Source organism: Antennarius striatus, chromosome 19 (genome assembly GCF_040054535.1).
Source record: "Antennarius striatus isolate MH-2024 chromosome 19, ASM4005453v1, whole genome shotgun sequence".
Taxonomy (NCBI): Eukaryota; Metazoa; Chordata; class Actinopteri; order Lophiiformes; family Antennariidae; genus Antennarius; species Antennarius striatus.
Genome location: NC_090794.1, coordinates 16,585,001 through 16,607,789, shown reverse-complemented (window position 1 = coordinate 16,607,789; position 22,789 = coordinate 16,585,001). Strand labels below are relative to the sequence as shown.

General features: G+C 41.3%; 1 protein-coding gene across 4 annotated transcripts in view; it reads right to left on the bottom strand.

Moving 5' to 3' along the window:
• The window catches only part of epha7 (eph receptor A7), an 81,017-nt gene that overhangs the window by 14,707 nt on the left and 43,521 nt on the right, over positions 1–22,789 (bottom strand). For all 4 annotated transcript variants that reach the window (XM_068342022.1, XM_068342025.1, XM_068342023.1 and 1 more), the window contains exon 6: positions 1,536–1,660. In XM_068342022.1, coding sequence (XP_068198123.1) covers positions 1,536–1,660 — 125 coding nt within the window. The remainder of the gene's footprint in view (positions 1–1,535; positions 1,661–22,789) is intronic.

Here is a 22,789-nt window from a genome sequence, read left to right as displayed (position 1 = left end):
CACTGTGACAACTCGAGATAAAACCATTCTAATTTGGTCATTTCTGAACGTGCAGCATATACATCATGAGTTCTGAGATAGCATACAGCTTATCCAGACAGGCCTTATAACGTTCTTTATTTCTAATAAGGATTTTCTAAACTCCTGTTAATCCACCTTTAAACTATATTTTCACAGAGTGAATGACATCAGTACAACAAACAGGTTTTTAATATAAATGCTGTTGTTTTTTTTCCCAGTCATTTAATTTTCCTGCAACTTCCTGCATAAATATTTCACATTAAGTCTTCAAATGGTTGAAAATGTTTTTTTGCAAAATTTCAGTTCTTCCATGCGGGAATTTAATCTGACATGACGGCGGCCTGGGATTTTTTAATTTTTTTTTTTAATTATTAGGGCAGATTAAACTTCATGTAATTAATTACCCAAGGAATACAATCCAAACTGCACCATTAAGAGGATGTGTCTTATATTGAAATCATTATATAGAGAGTATTTTTTACTCCTGAATATGTATTTCAGTGTATTTTTGACACTTTTTTTCCCACATTTCCACAGCTAATAATGGAAGAATAAATGAGCTCTTTTTTCATCTCTGTTGAGGGTTATACTGAGCAGAGGATAAAGACCTTCACGAGGTGAGGGGCAGGCAAACATCCCATAGTTTAGTTATATGGCTTTAGAGAATGCAGATGAATCTCTGTGTGTTACTCAATCCGCAGCCGTTGTGAGCATAAAGCAGATGGGATTAAACATGACAGTTAACTTTAGTCTTTGTTGGTATTTGATAACCACTGGAGCAGGTTTCTCAACGGAGTGGCCGACTTCATGGACAACGTAAACACATGAAATCTCCTCCATCAAGGAACCCATTTGGATGCTACAGGCTTGTGTGCTTTGCTGTTGATCTGTAAATGTTTTCCTTGGCGAACGCCCAAAATGGAATGCCAGGGTCTGTTAGGAGTCTAGTCGCTGTTTCCAATTTCCCACTTTTACAGCTGGGCACACCACAGCCACAGAACGTGACGCGGAACACTGATGTGTGGCGTCTGCAAGAGGCCGCGTCCGTCCGGCACCGCTGGCACCACAGCGCTGCGTTTGATTGGTTGGGTTTAAATTTGCTCCGTTAATCGTCGCTGTAAAACGCTGATGGTGTTCAGACTCAAAGCGTTACCGTCCGTGTGTTGGGGGGTGGGGGATGGGGGTGGGGAGATAACAGTAACAGATTGGTAAATTTAAATCTAAATGCAGCGGCGAGGGATTGTGTGTGCTAACATGAGGCGAGGAGCGGGAGGGTGGGGGGGTGGCGGTGAAGGACTACAGCTTGATTAAAATCTTATGAGCATCTCATTTATTATTGCAATTATGAGACAAAGAAGGTACTTGCAGAATCTTGTGAATTCCACTCACGGCAGCATGCAGATAGAATACAAAATGAAGACACGGCAGAAGTGAGTGTGATGTGAGTGATGGAGGGGGGGGAGAGGCTTTCAAAAAGACACAAGGACGTTAAAAAAATTGTGCTGCGGACTCACTTTTTCGTAGTACTTGATTTCGTATTCGGTGATGACGCCGTTGGGTTGGTGGGGCTCCTGCCAGGACAGCTGGATGCTGCGCTGCTGGACCTTCTCCTTGATCACCTCGCTGACCTGGGACGGGGCTGTTCAGACAGGAAGTCGTCAGTAAGGGGAGGGCAAACCCTCTTTGCACCACATTGCAAAAAGCCCCCAGCTAATACAGGCTCTGCTAACACCCAGTAGCCACCACCGGACGACAACATGATCAAAATTTCAATTACCGTGTGAACTTGTGGCAGCCAGTGGATAAGAACAACATGTAAATGACAATTTAGTTAAATTAATTCTAACGTTTCTCGTTTTAGTCTCACATGTCACCACCTTTACATTTACTAAACATCACACAGAAACAATTACATTTTTACTCGTCAGCGCCCAAAGGTAAATGATGACGATGATGCCAAACGGAACAACCTTTCAGAGAGCTTCAGCCTGCATGTGTGCCATATAATGTATAATGTCCTTCATTATTTATCATAATGCTGCTGCTGCCACAACACCTTCTACATATTTTAGTGCTGCTGCCGCTGCTCTGGAACACAGCAGAGATGTTGAGCCCTGCACTGATTTACTTCCTAACTGCTGGCGCCGTACGGTCGGATGAAGGTCATGGAGGACCGCTCTGCAGTCGTAAATGAAACACAGGTTAAGATGACAGAAGTTGATGTGTGTCGAATTAAAACGGTCAATACATCCGTTTAACCATTAAGATTATTTTTTCTTTCACCTGGTAAATATATATAAAAATATTAAACCTCCTTTTACATCAAGTATGCATTAGTATGAGTATTCCAGTACAACACTGGAAACGTTACTACTACTACTTTTTCTGTATCTGACCCGTGTCTGAGGAGCAGTGGGCGGCAATTAATTCACATATGTAGCAAGTTGGTTCGATATCGTGCTCAAGGACACATCACCAATTACAATGTTACCCGTGCTATCAACTCACCATTACTGATTTATCAGAAAGTACAAAGAAAACTCAATCCAGATGGACATCTGGTCATTGTCAAGGACCAATTACATGTTTTGTATATACGTACATATTTTCAGCGAGTTACCATTCATTCTACAACTTCCTGATTATGTATTATACTATGTAATAGTACACTATGTAATAGTATAATGCATGTGCATTATACTACATAATAGTATAATACAGGCATTAATTAATCTGAAATAGCACCTACTTATTTCCTCCTGGATGTAAAACATCCCAGAAATACGACCTGATGTCCCTGCAGACCTGACAGACTGTCTTTTTAGGATCTGATAAATGCAGAAGCAATAAAAAAGTACTGACTTGTATAATTAACTATCTTTATATGCAAACTGGAAGACGGCAGTGTGATGCGATCCCAGCATTGGAGCTTCTCAACCAAAGTGCAAAGTCAGAATAAATAGCTACTAACTTCTCCTTCTACCAACTCTGTAACAGTTCATTCTGCTTCTAACATGTCCTTTACCTTCATATTTATGGCATTCAATCACAATTTTCATTGTAACTACAATTATTGTGCAGCATTTCTCATGAAACACGCATGCAGAAAAGAGGACAGGCGTTTTGGACACCTGTATCTCACCCAAAGGAGATGGTGCTTTCAGGAATTACGCTCTCTGAAAATCTGCCATCTAAACAGCCCTGAAATCCTCTCTGTAAACACGGTGACATGGTGATGACTCATGCAACTCTTGGGGAAAAACATATTAATTAACATGTCTAAGCAAGTTTGACTCAGAGGTAAAAGCCACATGTCAGAAGCTGTGCTTTGAGTTCTTCTCACTGGGTCTTCTGGGATCAGAGCAGTGCTTTCAGGTGAAACACAAGCCTGTGAACGGTGAAGCTCCACAAAAGAAAAAGGGAATTTTAAAATGACGGTGTGATGATGTACAGACTCAGCCAACTGTCTCAAACTGAGCTCTACAAATGATGAACAGAACAAGTTAATACTTGTCTATTGAAATGCTTTAGACCGTGTCTATCCTCCAACATGTGTGAGGTGTAACAGTGTCAACCCCGTCCAGGGGGGGTGGAGATATCGTATTTTATAGAGACCCCTTCGTTGGATTAGAAGGAGATGCTGAAGTGCTGAGTGCTGGTGCCATGCTCATTGACCCGGTGGGAGTGGACTTCTGCAGCCTTAATACAGTCTGACCCCGGATTGTTTTAAGATGACCTGACACTAATGACTCCCGCTGGATTAAAACCTCATTAGGCCTCATCGACATTCCTGACAGTAATGCTCATGACAGCAGACACCTAAGACCTTGTCAGAAACCTGCTGTTGTGACATGTCCTCTCATAATCCATCCAAAACAGAGGAACAATGTGTCCTTTCTCAGAGCAGTCGACCGGTCAAAGGGACGATTGAGTTTTCCCTCCCGAGTCACAACAAGCAGTTAGTGCAGCTTAACTTCACCCCATTTGGCAGCTCTCTGCCTCCACCCAGGCAACGTTCCTGAGATTTGGAGCGCCGGCTTCCCAAGGCCGGACCTGCCTTCGACTTACAGACACTAAGTGATGCTTCTGTCTGCGTTTACTGCCTTCATCCCACTTTACTTTCAGACATCTTTTTTCTGCCCTGGCTGTGCACAGAGGCCCAAGTTCAAAAACAGAAGTAAATAAGAGCCTTCTTATTATTATATCTGCACCACAACAACTATCAACTTACAAATGCTGCCAATTTTGAAAACTCCAACGCGAGTAAGATCATTGAAGGAAGTCGTGCCATTCTCTGATGATGTCAAACCTCTATGAGTTAAAATGTTAGCCTAAACAACAATTTGTAATGTTAGCCTCATGTCGCAGAACAGCTGTTGCTATAGTAACCACCAGCTACATCATGTTTCCATGTACGTACAATGCATATGCGACCAGAAAAGATGGTTTTAATCTTTTAGTTCTAACTTGATTTCAGTATTGATTTCAACCGACTTTAAATTTGACATTTAAAAAAGGACTAAACTGAACAATGATTTATCAGCTTATTGTCAAATATTACACATAAAACTGTCCAAAAGAATGAATGACTGAATGAATATAAGTCCTCCTGGACCTTCAAGTGTGAACATGTTTTATTGTCCTGGTGAGGTATATAGATGCTGTTTTTAGACTAAAACCAAATGATTTAGCCCAGCGTCACCTCTCAATGGATCTTTGCTGTAACCTGCATCCATTCTCATCTCAGACCGAACATACTGGTTCCTATTGTACAATACCTGGTCTTTCCTCCTGTCTGTCATGATTTTTTCCTGTAAAATTTAGTTTTTTGTATTGTAATTTATATAGAAAACACTCTGATTTTGATTTCCCAGAACCACTCTCTCTGTCTAGAGGTGTGTGTTGTTCAGGAGGCAGCAGAGACTCTCAGAGCTTCTTTCCCACACAGCTTCTCTCCCCCCCTGTGTGACACAGCCACCAGATTTGCCCCATTTACCTCCTCTTGCCCACGGCTATAGCGCAATGACTCAGCCCAACTGACCCCCCCCCCCACCTCCACCCCTTACCCTGCCACGGACGACAGAGAACAGGTCTCTGTGCTTCTACAGAGACCAGTGAGACCAGTGAGACCAGTGAGACCAGTCAACATGGGCTAAACAGAGATGATTCCCACAAGGTGACTTCTCAGGAGCGATTGTTCAGGGCTGTGAATGAAGATCAGATTTCATTCAGTCTAATGGAATGTTGACCCCCCCCCCCACACACACACACACACACACACTGTCAGCCACTAATGCTATCAGGCAGACCTGATGATAAACTGGAGAATTGTTCTGCTGGTCATAAAGGGGACTGTTAATTCATTTTGTGATATTAAAAAATGTGTTAGTGACCCCAAACACCTTCTCCTGTAATGCTAACTGTTTCAGAAGACAGTTGCGATGCCACGATGTGCATTTGAATACGTTATGAATACATACAGTGTCTTCAATATCCTCTTCTTTCTCTCAGCTGGCTGATTTCAACTCAAAGGCAGAAAGATGAGGTAGTTCATTACATAAACGTCTCTGTCTCTGCCTTATGGACCATAGCAGCGCTATAAGCTCATTTATTAATTACTGTTGTTTTCCTCATGTATCTTAATGCCTGCGGCACGATCTTTGTTAGTGCACATGGTTGCATAAGTTTTTAAAGTTTAAACAAATTACAATTCTCTGTGCTAAAACTGAGCTGGTAAACAAAAGTAATGCATGTCCTCCTTAGGATTCAAAGGGAAATGGAATTAAACTGTGTGGATATCTGGCTCATCTTTTATTCTACACAAAACAAAGTCTTCATGAAAAATGTATGTTAACACAAGACACTGGATATAGATTTCAAAACGGTGGTCGAAATAGGGCAGCAGCTACGAGCTGAGGACGACAGCTTCAAACTTTTGGATCCCAAACTGCAACCATTCAAACTACTTCCTCCTTGGAATGTCCTAGTTTACAAATTCACCATCTGCATCTGAAAACTGATGCTTCTTTTCCTGATCCAAGATCATAATGGTAACATGATCGAGGGGCAATGACGTCAGACTTTACAAACCATGGAAGCTAGATAAACTGAATTGTGTGTATAAAATGTGCGGAATGCCCCTTTAAGGTCAAGGCCGGACAGCTTGGTTACCTTGTACTGACTGGAACACCAGTTCAGCTGCAGGTAAAGACTTCACTCAGGCTCAAACATTGTCGGCATGACTTCAGGATGGTTCATGGGTCACTGGAGTCAGAGGGAAAGGCAGAATTGGTGCAGTGACCCCACCCCACCCCAACCCCCTTCTTCCCCCAACCCCCCATGCCCTCATACCATCCCTTTGCACCAGTCTGACTCAGTGTCAAACTACTGCCTCTGTCTGATCCCCTCTTCTGGTGGGGGTACGCTTGTCTTTACCCACATGGAGGATGCAAATTGGATTTCAAGACATCGAAATCTTTCCAGCAATTTTTTTTGCTGTTTTTTTATTTATTTATTTTTCTAATTTCAGCTGGAATGCCCGCATATGTTTGCACACGGGGTGTGTGGGTGTTTACTCGTCTATGTTAGCCCAGTAGAGAGGGTGTGTGGGTGGATGTTATCTGCCCCCAGCTATTCTCCACCTGTCTGTGGAGCTGGCCAGATTGAAACTAGGTTGCAGCTTAGCTGTGAAGCCCATTCATCCACTCAGTGGGCAACATAAGCATTCTTGAATTAAAAGCAAATATACAGTGAATAAGGAGGATGATAACGGAACAGGGATTGGATGGATAAAAATTCACATGACAAGTTTACAGACTGAGGTTCTGTAAGATAGTCTGGCTGAAACTCTGGCTCCTCTAGCTCTCTTTATCAGCACCATTCAGACAGAACATCACCAATTTTTAGTAGGTAGTCATGTCATACTGTGCGTGCATGCTATTGGCTAACGGCAACCAGAAGAGTGCTGCGTTCCGTGAGTCTCAGAATGAACGCAGCGCACTTCCATGAGACATAAAAGTGCTTTAAAAAGTCTATCAGAGTTTGAAATGGTAATACAGATAGAAGGTGGTTTAATATCAGTACAGACAAACCTCGGTTTCCGACCACAATTCGTTCCTGAAGGCTGTTCAAATACCGATTTGTGTGAATTCCAAATACATTTTTTCTCATTACAAATAATGTAAATGGTCTTAATCCTTTCCAAGACGCTAGAAAACTACCTTTTTTCAACATAACATGTTATTTCATAATGACATTTATATATCAAATTGTATAGTAATGAAACAAATCAAAGAAATGTAAAAGAAAGAAGCAAACATGAGAAAGAAAGAAAAAAAAATGGACGTAATCAGGTTAGCCTCAGGTACGAGTTACCGTCGTCTTTAGGACAGAAGTTTACGGTACCGTAACTCGTACCGTAGGCAATGGAACGGAAATTAAGTGAAAAATTATTGAATACAGTACGGTAAATTAAAATAAAAAGCACTTTACAGTTTAAAGCATAAGAAAAATAAAGATAAGAATTTTTACCTTTGTGGTTGTTTGAGTTGGCGTTCGACTTCCAAATTTTGTTCGATTTCAAAGACAAAAAAATTCTGAATTTTTTGGTCGAATTCCGATTTGTTGGATGTCTAAAGCGTTCAAAAAACAAGGTTTGCTTATAATTATTTTACAAGCTCTCTATAGTGCGGACTGTATTTGGGACAGACCTAGCTCCAGCAGCACCACATTGTCCAATGCAAACTGAAGGCTTGTGATTTCTATTTATTTCCCGTGGAGGTGCGTGCTGTATCCTTGAACCTCGTGCGTTTGAAGATAGAGTTTTAAAGATCCTGGCAGAGGATGGAGTGTTCGCTGCATAACAATTCCGGTCGAAGCGGCGACACCTTTGGTGACCATGTGGAGAGGTCAGAGGTGGCTCCGCTTGAAAGCAATTAGCTAGTCCTGATTTGAAGGAGAGCGATCCCTGGCCTTTCATGTTCTATAGGGCTGACAGCTCCAGAGGTGGAAGGATGATTATTAATACATATCTGATATGTTCACTGACAGCTCAACAGACGTGAAATTTCTCCTCATTATTTCTCAGCTCAAGGACCCTGCTGTCCTATATTCACATCGGTTCTGTGGATCAACAGAGACGGATCAATTCCCATTCCTTTTGTGTCAGAGCTGAGAGTAACAATGAAGCATGATAGACATGTGCTCAAGGAACATGTTCGGCCACAAAGGAAGCACATTAGATGTCAATGAGAGTCTCTTTAGCTCACAATTTGGCTCACAAGCACCAAAAAGCCCAAGTATGGGCTGTGAAGCTGAGACAATCCCAGTGAAGGTCAGCGGGAGAAATTGCGTTTGTACTCCATTGACATGTGACACAAGGGCTCCTGTCCTCCTGACAGGAAGTTCATTCTAATCCACATTGGAGTTCCTCGCCACACTCTCTCCTATAATATCAAAATCCCATTCAATAGTGGAACACATTCAGAAATCATTGGTCAGCTTGTTATATAACAGTTTAGCTAGCAGGGACTCTACTTATTGAGGAGCACTCAGCCTTCCTGTGTCATTGTTCAAATTAGGGAGCAGAGCCAGCGGTCTATCATCAGCAAAACTCAGCACACTCCCTGATTTCCTCAAGTCCCCTACAATGGAATCCCCACCCCCACCCCCCAATGTGGAGCAAGAATGGAGTCATCTTAACTCCATCCTACCATAACCACAATTTACATAATAATGTGGTAGCAATGGTGGAAATAATGTCCCTGTTCACAACGGGGCAGTAAAATGCACCTTTCAAATAAAATGGCAACTTTACAGGACAGAGCGGCAGAAAAATCTGGGATGGATCAGAGGACAACATCTCCTGGTGGTTCCATCTTAACTGTTACTATGGCTGGGCTCTGATTACATCTAAACCAATGATAGTACAGTATCTTCTGCACTATAAGGTGCACCTAAAAACTTCAATTTCTGAACAACCAACAATGTGCCTTATAATACAGTGTGCCTTATATATGAAAAATAGGCCATTCATATATATAATAGATTTAATAAAATTATATATAGATGCTATTATATATATATATATATATATATATATATATATATATATATATATATATATATATATATATATATATATATATATAAGATATAAGATATAAGAAAACAGTCCAAACCGTTTTCACTCCCATAGCACTGCCTGTCTATCCACTACCTTGTTTGTATTTTCTTTACCTGTCTCCTTTTGGTTCCCCCCTTAACTCACAGAGGTGTAGCACTTACCTCTCTGGCTAACAATAGGAAATTCTAATAAAGACTGTCAACTTAGTTTCCAGAGAGGACCGGTGATGGTCACATGCACGCATTAAAATATATAAAAGATTTTGCTGCAAGACTAAAATAAGCATTGATCTCATAAAAAGTTGACCCCCTTTTATGGGGTTAAACTATGAGAATACATGCAGACAAAAAAAGAATAATAATAATAATAATAATAATAATAATAATAATAATAATAATAAAAAATTTTAAAAAATAAAAATAACATAAAATAAGCCATTCATTGAAGGTGCTCCTTATAGTCCAGAAAATACTGTAATGGTGTTTTACCTATACCAGACATCAACTTCCTTTGATACTTTCTCATCTCTAAAGCAATAGAATTATCATTTATATAATAATAAATGTAAAACATGTCACCAGAATCACTTCAAAAAGAAATGAGCATCAATGCATCCAACATGATCAATAGTATACATAATAATATATAATATAATATAATATAATATAATATAATATAATATAATATAATATAATATAATATAATATAATGTAGAAGGATGCTGAGTTTTGAACTGCCAGGCAGGAGGCCTAGAGGAAGACCAAAGAGGAGGTTTATGGATGTAATGAGGGAGGACATGAAGGTAGTTGGTGCGAGAGAAGAGGATTCAAAGGACAGGGCTAGATGGAGGAAATTGATTCGCTGTGGCGACCCCTGAAGGGAAAAGCCGAAAGGAAAAGAAGAAGAAGATGATATGATATAATATAATATAATATAATAAAAAATAATGACGTCAGCTGACTTAAGTCTTCATGAACAAGCACTGCTCATGCTACAACATGCTAACATTAGCCGTGGCTGCTGTGCTTTTCTTTTCAGGCCGACACACTGTTGTGTGCTCTGGTACCATCAGAGATAGTTGTTGCTGTGTCAGCTGTTTCCTCGGGTCTGTTGCAGTGGTGCTCTAATGTGTGTTAGGATTACACACATTAGAGCACGTATCTCTCTCTTTCTGAATGGTGGTGAGATTTGGAAACAGTTTTCCAGTCTTAGAATGTATTTTTTTTTAAAAACCCAGAATCCTTGTATTTTGCATGGTAGGGATAATCTTATTCAGACTAGAAGGCTCAGACTAAATTCTGCAGCGTACTGGGACACATGTGACCACATAAATTTAAGCCGCAAAGCTGAAGCTTTGTTTCCAACTACAGGAAAAAAAACAAAAAAAGACGTTCAATCTTTTCCGTGTTCCTACCCGACAACATTAAATATAAAGAGCAGAACAAATGTGGTCACAAGCAGCCAACTGTGACGTATTTTAATAAAAGCAAGTGTGAACTGTATTTTCTTCCCGTCTTGCAGAACGCAGATCATGTTTCAGAAGGTCAAAACAATCAAATGGCCAGATGGGAGACGGCAACACGACCCACAGGACGATACCATGGAACATAAACTCACTGTACTGCAGCCCGATTGTGCCACAACTGCATATTTAGCACAAACATAAAAACCAGCCTCTTGACTTAAAACTCTTAACTGTTCACAGAAGAAACATAGAGTCTGGGGTTTGTACTAAACCTCCCAGAACGCCCAATAAGAACATTTGTTGACTTGTTCTGGCAATCATGATTATAGTAGCCGTACACAACAGGACACACGTGTGTGCTGGATGAAACGTGCCGAGATGGAACTTAACTGGAAATAAATCATGTGGTCAGAACCAGAAGAAAAAGCTCTGAGTTGGTAAATAAACCTCACTTTTGTTCACAGACAATTTTCCATCAGAATCCACTTCATCAGCGTAAATATCCAAGAGCTGCCTCTGGGAGATTCCTCACACCCAACATCTTGAAAAGGTGAAATATTTGCAAAAGCCTGATGAAGACATAAAGAATACTTTGCCTGTCTGAGTCTCTTTACTAAGTGACCTGTGTTATAAAGACGCTATCTGGCTCCGGCTCTGCTCATGTCAGACTGAAACAAACAAGACCAGCCCGATGAGAAATGAAAGCACAATGCACAAACTTCACTTATCTACTGCTACGGTGACCTTTCTGCTTCCAGCGGCTGCGAGGCACGTCTCTCCCAAACACATGACCAGGATAAGCAGAGATATGCGTTAGAATACACAACGGCTTTATCGTATATCTTAATAAAACAAAGATTGAGGAGCGCAAAGGCACAAAACCGATCAGCCGAGAGCTCTGCGTGGTGACGGTGGATATTTAGAGGAGCTGCTAAGCAGCCAAGCGGACTTCCACCTCTTTGCTTACCTTAAATGTCAAAGCGCTGCCTGAGGGCTCTGTGCACCAATCTGAAACCCTGATTGGACATCTGAGCTCTACGGAGACCGATAACAGAGATAATTCGCAGAATGCGCTGCGCCGAGGCCTGATGGTGCACACCGGGTCACAATCCTGAGGCACTGCTATTATTTTGAGGTTTCAACCTCTATAGTCTCACTTATCATGGTTTCCCACAGAGGCAGCTGGTCTCATCCTCAGTCAGAGGATAAATCTCATGTTTGGCACCTTGCATGACAAATATTACAATCTGACATTAAACCAACTCCTGATGGTTTTCAGAAAATCTGGACAAGAGAAGTAAGACCTGGCATCGTAAACATTCATTTACAACAAAAGCTACCTCTGTCGTCGGGAAGACGATCGTAATAATTAAGTGTTCATATGCTCTTTAATTACAGTCCTGGACACATTCCATCTCTGGGAAATCATATCCAGCCACCTCTTATTTCTGTGTGGTTCAACACGCTGCTGATTGCCAGCAGATCCAGCAGAGCCTTCAGCTCTCCAAGATGAAATGCAGATAAATCAGATTAAAGCCTGAGACAAAGTCGACAAGTACTGAAAACCGCCCTGTTCACACTGTGGTGGACGGTCACGGACTCCTCTGCTGCTGTGGAGAGGTCACTGAACATCTTGAGTCTGTGGACAGGCTCAGTACTCACATAAAGCAACACACACACACACACACACACAGACAAACACACATACACACACACACACACACACACACACACACACACACACACACACACACACACACACACACACACACACACACACACACACACATACAATAACCGTTCATCACTGGTTATTGTTCCAGGGGATCAGATTTATTTCCATTCAGAGACCAAAGCAACAAACAAAGCTGTCGGCATCACCGACCAGCCTACTAAACATGAGTTCAAATTGTAGTCCAGCATCCAAATATTCAGAACACATGAGTGTAGTCCAGTGTAAAAATAAAATACAGTATGAGACAGCTTCAGTCTGCTTGAATTCTATGACCGATGCAGTGCAAGAACACAAGTCTACTATTACTACTGGTGTACAAAAGCCACCAAATGTTTCCAGATCCTTTTTTTTTTCTTTTTTCTTAGAGAATCAGTGAAAAACTATAACATTTAAGGAGTCATAATATGAAAAACACATTTTTTCTGATCTCTACATACACATAGTGGCCCTTCCTAACCCTACCAGCTCCTAGAATGAGGAAAACAAACGGGTCCTGTATCGACTGTTCAGCCTACAAACTCATGAAACGGTCCCCAAATACTGTTCAGGACAATGTCCTATCATGACTTAATAAAAAAAGTGATTTACGTAACCCCGCCCCTTCAGCATGAGGAAACTCCCCTCTCTCAGGACAAGACGACGTCCATCCCAGAGATGAAGTTCAGAGTTCGATGTAATGGTTTCTGTTCTGTCCCAGAAGAAAAACAGAACAATGCTACCTTTAACTAGGTAAGGTAGGCGTGTCCGGATGGAGCTCATTAGCATTTAAAGGTACAGTCACAGTAGAGCTCCTTTGAGAGACTTTTAGGAGCGCAGATCAGTTTGAGACAATGGACAAAGAATACGGTGTAGCTGAATGATTGACATCTGTGTGAAATTGATTAAAAAGAGTATAATATAATAAATGTATTAATTTCATAGATTGCTGGTTAGATAAAACCAGTCATTTAAATAAGTTGGCAACATGGTGTCTTGAGCTCTGGTTTGCCTTGGGGTTATGGTCATGATAACTAGAACTTATGACTTTATCAACACTGTCGGACAGTTTGGAATAAAACTATAGTACCAGTAGTAAAGTTATTAAAGGAACATTAACGCTGTATATAAATGACAGTTAAAGTAGGAGACAGGAACATCTGTGACGTAGCAGTTTCTCCCTGAGTCAGACGTCTCTATCTTCAAAGTCCTTCATGCTAAATGGTATCAATGCTTAGGTCACATTCACAGGCGGATATACACACTTCTCTTTATATAGACCTCACACTGATCCAATAAATGTTTCCTTCAAAGCCAGTTGCAGTCAATTCTGCCTCCAACACCAATGATATGATGATAATGATCAAAACAGAAAGTGTGGCGCTCGTTTTGTCTCATTTGAGTCGGCCGAGTGCGTCTTCAGGAAATGTCAGGAGTGTGGCGTAGCTGCAGTAAATACACCTGGTGATCAGGGATAAGGCTGGAACGCCCAGCAGCCTCGGCAGCAGCTCTGTAATCAAAGGGACGGCGTGATGCTGGCAGCTGTGATGAGTAACCCCCGGGCCAGACACTCCAGACAGGCCTCCAGCCAGACGGCACAGCGCAGAAAAAAAGTCTCACAAAAGCCTTCTTAGTGCCTGACTGTAGTTTGGAGGATTTGCTTTTTGTATCTGTCATCAGCCATGAGCTCCTCTATCACTCATCTGTCTGCTATGAGCTCGCTTGATGTCTTCTTTATGCGCAGACAAAAAGCAAATGACAGGGAATGAAGGGAACCAGACGGCGGCGTACCGGCGCTCACGACTGGGTGTGTCGTTTCACACGCCAGGCATATTTCTCCTGGAGGGGCGCTTTACAGGGACGCCGGTTCATGTGGATCACAGCACATCAAGTGTTGATCCATTACATGATTGAACTCTTGAGTCACATCTCGTCTTCTTTATGTCCTGTTAACTAACTGACTGATTATCAACTGCTAAAAACCGAGTAGGGACTTGGTCCACATGTACCGTGTGGTCAAAATATTTTCTGAAATGACAAAACTGAACAATTCCAACGAGGACTTCAAAATGAAAAACAAGGCAGTCAGAGATGCAACACCCCTGAATCCAACATTTTACCCTGACCTACACATTTTAGTACCTCTGGCTTCCTGGAAATGTTGCTTTTTGTTTTGTGATTATATCTCATCAGGTTTCAGAGATGTATACCTAAAAAGGTCTACAGTGCGCCGTCGTTCCTCATGGTTAATGCGTTCCAGGAACCACACGCGATTAACAAATTCCACGAATGAGCGACAAACTATTTATCTTATTATTTACAGTAATTTAAACGTTTATGAACCCTCCCCACACAGATATTAAACCACCTTCTATCTGTATTACCTTTAAAACACTCTGATAGACTGTTTAAAGCACTTTTGTGTCTCACGGAAGTCCGAGACTCACGGAAACGTAGCGTACTTCTGGATGCTGTCAGCCAATAGAATGTGTGTACAGTATCACGTGACTGCCTACCAAAAATCCACGATAAATACAAAAAAAATTAAATTTGACCTTGACCTAGTGTTCTCAAGGTCAATATCTAATTTTCATCCCCTTTGCTGCCCGAGTAATGTGCTTTTTGTTTCATCTTTCTATCTGCAGCGGTTGTGAAGATACTTGACGGACAGACGAACACACAAACACTGACAATTACAATACATCACCGCTTCACGGGATGTAATAAGACTATGATTTATTGGCATGGGTCACATAAGGAGCAGTTTTGAGAATTAAAAGGCAGCAGACTCTAACACCGGCTGATTATCTCTGGACACTACAGTCCCGTCTGAACGGTTTCTGTCTGAGCCGCGTTGAGAGATCGGCTGCTTGAGACAAAGCCTGCTCTCAGGTTGCTCAGCACACAGCTCCCTCTGACCTACAAAGACACTTCCACTGTCCTTTGTCCCACCTGTGCCCTCCCCCATCTGGTCACTGCTGGTTTCCACAGCGACTGGCACGGAGTCAGATTCACTGCATGGAGAGATGATGATTCTATAACACCAGCTGGATAAACAAGAAGCAGGGCTCAAATCCTCTGTCCCATTCTTCTCTGGATCATAATGATGCCAGGAAGTAGGACCGACCAAGTATAGCTTCTGACTGAGGACAAAGTGAGAGGATTGAGTGGGTTGACTGAACGGTGCAATTTGTCATAAATAATCTGATATGTTAGGGAGAAACACTTCCAAAGACAGGCCTTTTTTGTATTCCATACCTCATTACTACCTTGATAGTGTGGGTATCAGTCTTCAAAAGCTTCATAAAATATATGAAGTTAAGCAAGAAGGCTTAAATGTATACATCCAAAGCACAAGTGTAGGACAAAGAGATGAAAAGGTGCACAAACATGAATGTGTGAACGTGCACCACGAGAACATGTGATCCCTGTGTACATTACGCGGAAAATACGAATTAGCATTAGTATTTTGCGCATTATAAGGCGCACTGGATTATAAGGTTTTGAGAAAATTAAAGTCTTTCAGGTGTGCCTTATAGTCCAGAAAAGACTGTACTCATGCAGATGCATGCGTATCCATCAGGCCGTGTGCTGCCGCTCTTCACTTACAGCCTTCTGTGAAGCTTTAAGGTTAAAGATGGACGTAAATAACTTCTTTTCAGATCTATTTGGTATATCTGAGCTTTTTGAAGATCAGGATCGAGCCATGTGAGCTGTTCTGGGGTTTTCATCATCGAGATTTACAGAGGATGCTGAACCACGGTTTTCACAGCAAAGCTCCATGGGTATTTTGTCGACAAAGACACTTTACCTGACTTTCCAACAGGTCAGTATATAATGGCTGAATTCCTACTGAACTTCTGCCTTACAGATTATGTTTAACGTTCGACGAGCAGAGATATGTCTTTGCCCGCAGCTTCTTTTAATTCATTTGTTATATTGGGTGAAACAACCCGTGCTCTGAACAGCGTTTGCGCGGTGTGAACACAGATCCACTCTTCAACAACTTGAGTCCTGGCTCACTATCATTATAATGATGTCATTATTGCAAGATAATTAGCCTTGAAAATGTATCTGGGGAAACAATCTCAAAGATTGAACTTTCTCCATCAAGTTAAGTGTCTGTTTTGCTGCCAACCATATATTGGACTTGATAATGACTCCTTTCTTTTTGGTCGGTTACAAAAATTTACTTCACAATACGGGGGTAATATAATGACATGCCAGAGATCATCACTGTGTCCGCGTGAATAAAAATGTGATATTGAGAGGAAAGAAGAAACGTTTCTTCATGAAAAGCCAAACATGCTGAAGGTGGCCCCTCTTGGGTCTTGCAGCAGCTCTATTTGCTGTATAATGTTTTCTCATTTTGACTGTTTGGTGGTTTTGTGGTGAGCTTATGGAGATGAATCACTCACTGCTGGGGAAGCAAGAACGGCACCTCCTTTAAGTCAGCAGACTGATTAAAGTATGGAGATTGGACAGATGAAAGGGGAAAAAAAGCATCATCAATCTGTAAGTCAACTGCTTCTTTTGCCGAGAATCATAAATCTACGTGTTTTACGACGGGAGACGGGGCAGGTATGAAGCGGGAATAAAACAGGAGATAATCTTTCTCTCATCTTCCTCCACTACAAATACCAAACACTGGTTGCTCTGGTGGAAGATATTCTGAACCTCCACATGGAAATAATCAGCAGTCGATGCATTGAACACATTGTTGAGTCTGTTCAGACGCCCCCCACCCCCCACCCAATGCGACTGCCATTAGCCACACTGGGACAATTAAAAACGCTGCTCCAGCCTCTCCTTTTTGTAAATCTGACTGAATTGCCTTAATCCTTCACTATTAAACTTCATAATGGTTTGTGAGACCATTCATAGACATCCGCTGTGATGCAGCTATGTAGACAGCAGGGGGTGGGGGGTGGGGTGGGGGGGCTGTTTGTGATGCAGATTCCCTATTAGAGGAGGACCACCAGCAAACACACAAACCCATACAGTATGCTGGTTTGTTAGTATATCACACTGGTCTCATACCAGTAACCACAGATCAGCAGTCGGTCTGGCCCCTGCAGAGGATGTGGTGATGGGGGGGGGGGGGTCAGGGTTTAATCAGCAGAGGTGTCAGTCTGCCTCAGTCAGTATTAATAACCTGATGAAATACTGGATTAATATTGGTGGTAATTATGGATGGGTATCAGACCGCCAAGCCTCTCTGGTTGATTTAAATACGTCTGCTGCAAAGTCGAAAAATTCCTAATTTATTTATTAATAGTCCCAACAGGTGGGATCAGGCCATCTGAGGGGCTCAGGGGGCTAAGATGTAAACTCCACCACCTGAAGGTGGACAGGTCATGTAGTGCTAGTGGTGAAAGTGTTAGCAGACTATTAAATAAACCACTTGTTATTGCGTTGTTTAGTGTGTTGAAAGACCCCTGGGGGGGCTCTTAGTCATGTCCTGTCGAGTCTTGAGAGAAAAAGGTTTTTCCCAGGTGAAAGTCTTGCAGGTAGAGACGTAGATGTGAACACAAGGTTACTTTACTGGAACATTCGGCCCTTCCTGACGCTGGACGCTCGGCTACGCCGTCAGTTTAATTGTATGTGACCTTTTGACATGAATTCTTGTGACATTTAGACACGTCGTCTCATAGTGAATCTCTGTCCTGGTTGATTAGAGTGAAAGACAATCTCTATAATTACAGATTGGTTTGAACTTTTAATACACAGCATCCAACATCCCAGAACTAAACCTGTTTTGGTCGGAAAAACATTCGTTTAAGCCACAGAATACGATGACAGCTACTTTACTTTTCTCTGAATAAAGTATAAATTTGTGATTTTCAGATGTTCTAAATCGAATAAGAACGATGTGTGAACTGGGGGCTTGTAGTTCTACTAAAACAAGCCCCCGTCTCTAACGCAGACGTGAGCCCGACGTCCTGATTAGAGCCCCCAAGGTGTCACGTCTTCGTCACTGTGTGGATTGGATTCACCATTACTGTAATTGGTGATTTCTGTCTGATAGGAAGACATGGCTTCAGCCTTAGTTGGGGGGGGTTGCCTTTTTGGGTGCAGAGCTTCATCCAACCCTATCCCAATTACCACGGGAATAACGACAAACTGCAGCTTTTTCCTCTTTATTTTCTCTCTCAGACGTCAAACATGTTTTCTTAGCGTGTCTCTTTGTCCAACATGTTTTCTTAGCGTGTCTCTTTGTCCAACATGTTTTCTTAGAGTGTCTCTTTGTCACCAGTTAATTGGAGACTGGTGAGTTATTTTCATGCTAATCTAACGCATGTTCACACAATTTAAAAGTACCTACCTACAAAATGACAAGCGGCATGTCGTCAGCGTGGGGAAGAAGTCTTTCCCATCATGCCTTTAAGCTTTCAGTGCGTGGTGGTGGTGGGGGGGGGGGGACAGCTGCTGTCAAACGCTCCACAATTTGGAAAATCCAGTTCAACTTGTGTTATCAAGTGTGATTTAATTCCAGCCAGAAAGCAGAGCGTTATCAGCCCAAATACATCCCATCAATGCATTAAGTCAAAGAATCCTACAAGCTAGATTTAATTTACTTTCGCAGTAGACAAAATCAAATAATGTCGTGACATTAATAAGTGATTATCTGTCCTCCTGAGAAGCAGAGTGGCGTTTTTAAACACACTGAAAGCACAGGAGACGCCACACAACTAATTCCATCTCTCATCTAGAAGTCTTAGCCTGGTGTCTGAGGACACGAGCTCCTCCAACGTTCATCTAGATGTAATCTTTCCTCCAAGGATACGTTTCAGCGTGGAGTCTCTGCCCCGCCTCAGAACGCCGTGACACGCGGTAACTCCAGCTAACAAGAACACTCACAATGGAAATACTGTAATAATTCTGACATTCTACACCAAATCTACATGTTGTGGGTATAGGTCCTTGTGTTTAAAGCCCAGGATGTTTCTCTGGAGAGAACGTGTAGATAGCGTGTAGATAGCATGTAGAGAACGTGTAGATAGCGTGTAAATAACGTGTAGAGGCAGTGGATCATCTGTGACACCTGCAGCCTGTTTAAATGATGCACATGTGAAATAGTTTAATAACCAAACCCTTAACAGACACCGTTGGATCAGACAGTGTCTGTGGTGGGGCGACTGACTGGAAAGCCAAAAGCATTCTAAAAATAAATAAATAAATAAATAAAATGAATGAATAAAGTAAAATAAATAAAATAAATAAAACAAATAATAAATAATAATAATGATAATATTATTGATAATAATAATAATAATAATAATAATAATAGCTAAAATGAATTAAATAAATATAATAATAATAATAATAATAATAATAATAATAATAATAATAATAATAATAATAATAATAATAATAATAATAATAATAATAATAATAATAATAATAATAATAATAACAATAAATAAAAATATAAAATGTGAATACACACTCCTTGTTCCACTGCCTGAGCACTAAAGGGTGTTTTTGATTGGTCTTGGCTACATTCTGTTTTGAGAGCAGTATTTAACTTCCAAAAGTTTCTTTCCAAACTACGATTCACTGACCATTCCTCTGAAAAATGACATAAATACAGTTAATTTTAAAAAAAGGCAAATAGGTTCACTAATTGACCTTAATACAATAAACCAATTTGGTATTTTCATAAAGAAAAACATATGCATAAAGTCATAAATGTTGATACAGACCCATTATCTATCATCTGCCTACCCTTAAGGGGGGATCACTTATTTTAATAAGCCTAGTTGATATTTACACAAATAAATAAATAAATTGTGTGTTATTTATGCAATTTTGTGGAGGCAGATATGTGTTAACAAACTATTAGACTGATGTATGTGACAAGATATGCTGATTAGACAGAATTACCTTTGATAGACCTTTTCTGAATAAATGTATAAATATAAATGTTTGGCAGACTGGAGCACAGGAAGCTGTTGCCAAAAAAAACGCAACTAGCGGCGTGTTTATTACAATATTGTGATCTAACAGTAGAAATGGGAAAAAAAAACATTATTTTTGCAGTTTGAATAAGATCTACAAAACTGAGACTAAGATTGAGGAGCGTGATTGATTTAGTGTCGCACTAATTATCTATGATCCACAAGAAAAAGAAAGAGAAAAACACAAGAAAATGTTTGTGTGATCAAAAGTGAGTCTCTGGCGACAGTCTTCAAAAAATGAAGGAGCTCTTTCTAGACTTCCTGTTTCAATTACACAGGAAAACAGCTTTAATCATGAATGCCATGTAAAATAATGTCGTTGTATGAAGTTGGACTGAAGCATTCTGGGAAATGTAAGTAAAAGAGGACAAAGGCGGGCTGAAGGACAGGGATTACACTCCAGAATTCACAAAGCGACATCTGACAGTGCAGAGAGGATAATATTCTCTTTGCTAACAAAACACTTTTTCTGGCTGCGTTCGGTGAACGGATCCGACTTATTTCATCAACACTATCCGAACCCACAAGGTTAAACGAGCAATCGTTCTCCCAGGAGACCTTGCTGTGCTTGAGTCAGACGCTTTCTACTTCCTCTTTTGTCCCTGCTGTCCAGGGATGAGGAGGGAGAGGTGACCAAGATCATTGGACACAAAGGGAAGCGAGAAGCGCTTGGCGGCGTTACCTCGTCACAACACCCTCCACATCCCCGCTGACTTCCTCCGGCCCAGATGTGAAAACCATCTGCTCCTCAACCAGCACCAAGGTCCCTTCAGATCCACTTCAACTGTTGTTTTACACCAAATAATCACAAGCAGCCCCCAGATGGTCGTCACGCCGTCCCTCCGCTTTGATAACTAGACGCTTTTGGGGCAGCAGTGGTTTAAAGAGTCTGGCAGGTGTGCAGGGACGACCTAAGTCCTGGTTAGACCCTAAAAGAATTCAAGGCAGCAGCTTTCTCAGGTCAAAAGGTCGTCCATAATTGCCAACGGCCCTTTTTGGGTGGGTGCAAATGGACTCTGAGTGGGGTTTTTTTTTTTTCCACTCCCTTTCTCCTGAGCTAAAATGGTCCACCACAAACTCATTATGATTTCCAAGTGTGATGATCTGAATAAAAGGGGAGGGGGTGAAGCAGGGGGTTGAAGACATAATTAGTTTTCCTCACTGCAGGAGACAACATGCTGATGAGACAACGAAAGGCACGACAAAAAATGAGCTGTCAATCTCGCCCGATTCTTTCATCTCAGTGAGCAATGCTCACAGAACCCCCGAAAATCACACACACACACACACACACACCCTCACACCGCAACGCGAAGCGCAGTCCTGCCAGCTCTACCACCATAAAGAACTCCACGGAGTTCAGGAAAGAAGAGAAAATAAAGACTCACGGGATGTTTTCCAGCAAAAAAACCATAATCCAGGTCACGCTCTGAAAAGTCCAGGGATGAAGAAAAATGTCCAACCCAGTGAATAGATCTTAAATAAAACAAACATCTGAATGTGTCTCACAAGATGAATCTGGTCCTCCAGAAGGGTTCACAAAACATAAGAGAAAGACATGAATCAAACCCTTATCTTACAAGCAGCACTTAAAGAAATCACCTCTAAGAGCAGCTTTAACTCACCCAGTGATTCATCACATGAACCAAACCTACTGCAGCAGCAGCCAATCAGAAAGCAGGACAAAATCCTCTGTTTGTCTCATTATTTATTCTTACATTTAACGCTATCACATTATTATGATTATTATTATTATAATCAAGTAGATCAACTGTGTAAATCCTTCATTATCCCTGCTTGATTGGAGCATACACATCATTTCAGAAATCACGTCTTCCCACACACTACATGGTAAAAACACGCCTCAGAAGCGTGACTCCGAGTCCCCCCGACCTCATCAGGTCACATGCTTCATCACCGTCTCCATCACCTCTGGAGAAAACAAACAGAGTTCCCCCACAGGACTGAATGTGAGGTTCATCATAAGGTTGTGAGAACCCCCCCGTCTAAAAAACATGTGACTTATATTTACATAAGATCTCGTTTTCTGTGTCTTATTATTTTATCTTCAGATTCTACACAACACTATTAATGAGAATGGAGGCTATGGTTTGTAAATACAGTATTTTCCGCACTATAAGGCGCACTGGATTATAAAGTACACTGGATTATAAAGCACACTGTATTATAAAGCGCACTGGATTATAAAGCGCACTGGATTATAAGGCGCACCTTTGATGAATGGTCTATCTTAAAACCGGTGCATACATAAGGCGCACTGGATTATAAAATGCACTGGATTGTAAAGCGCACTGCCGGTTTTTGAGAAAATTAAAGGCTTTTAGGTGCGCCTTATAGTGTGGAAAATACTGTACAAGAGATGAGGACGTTGCTCCGTCTCTCCCTTGATATGAACCTTACTCTGATGTATTATTATGATTATTATGATTATTATTACAGTATTTTCCAAACTATAAGGAGCACCCAGAAGCCTTTCATTTTCTCAA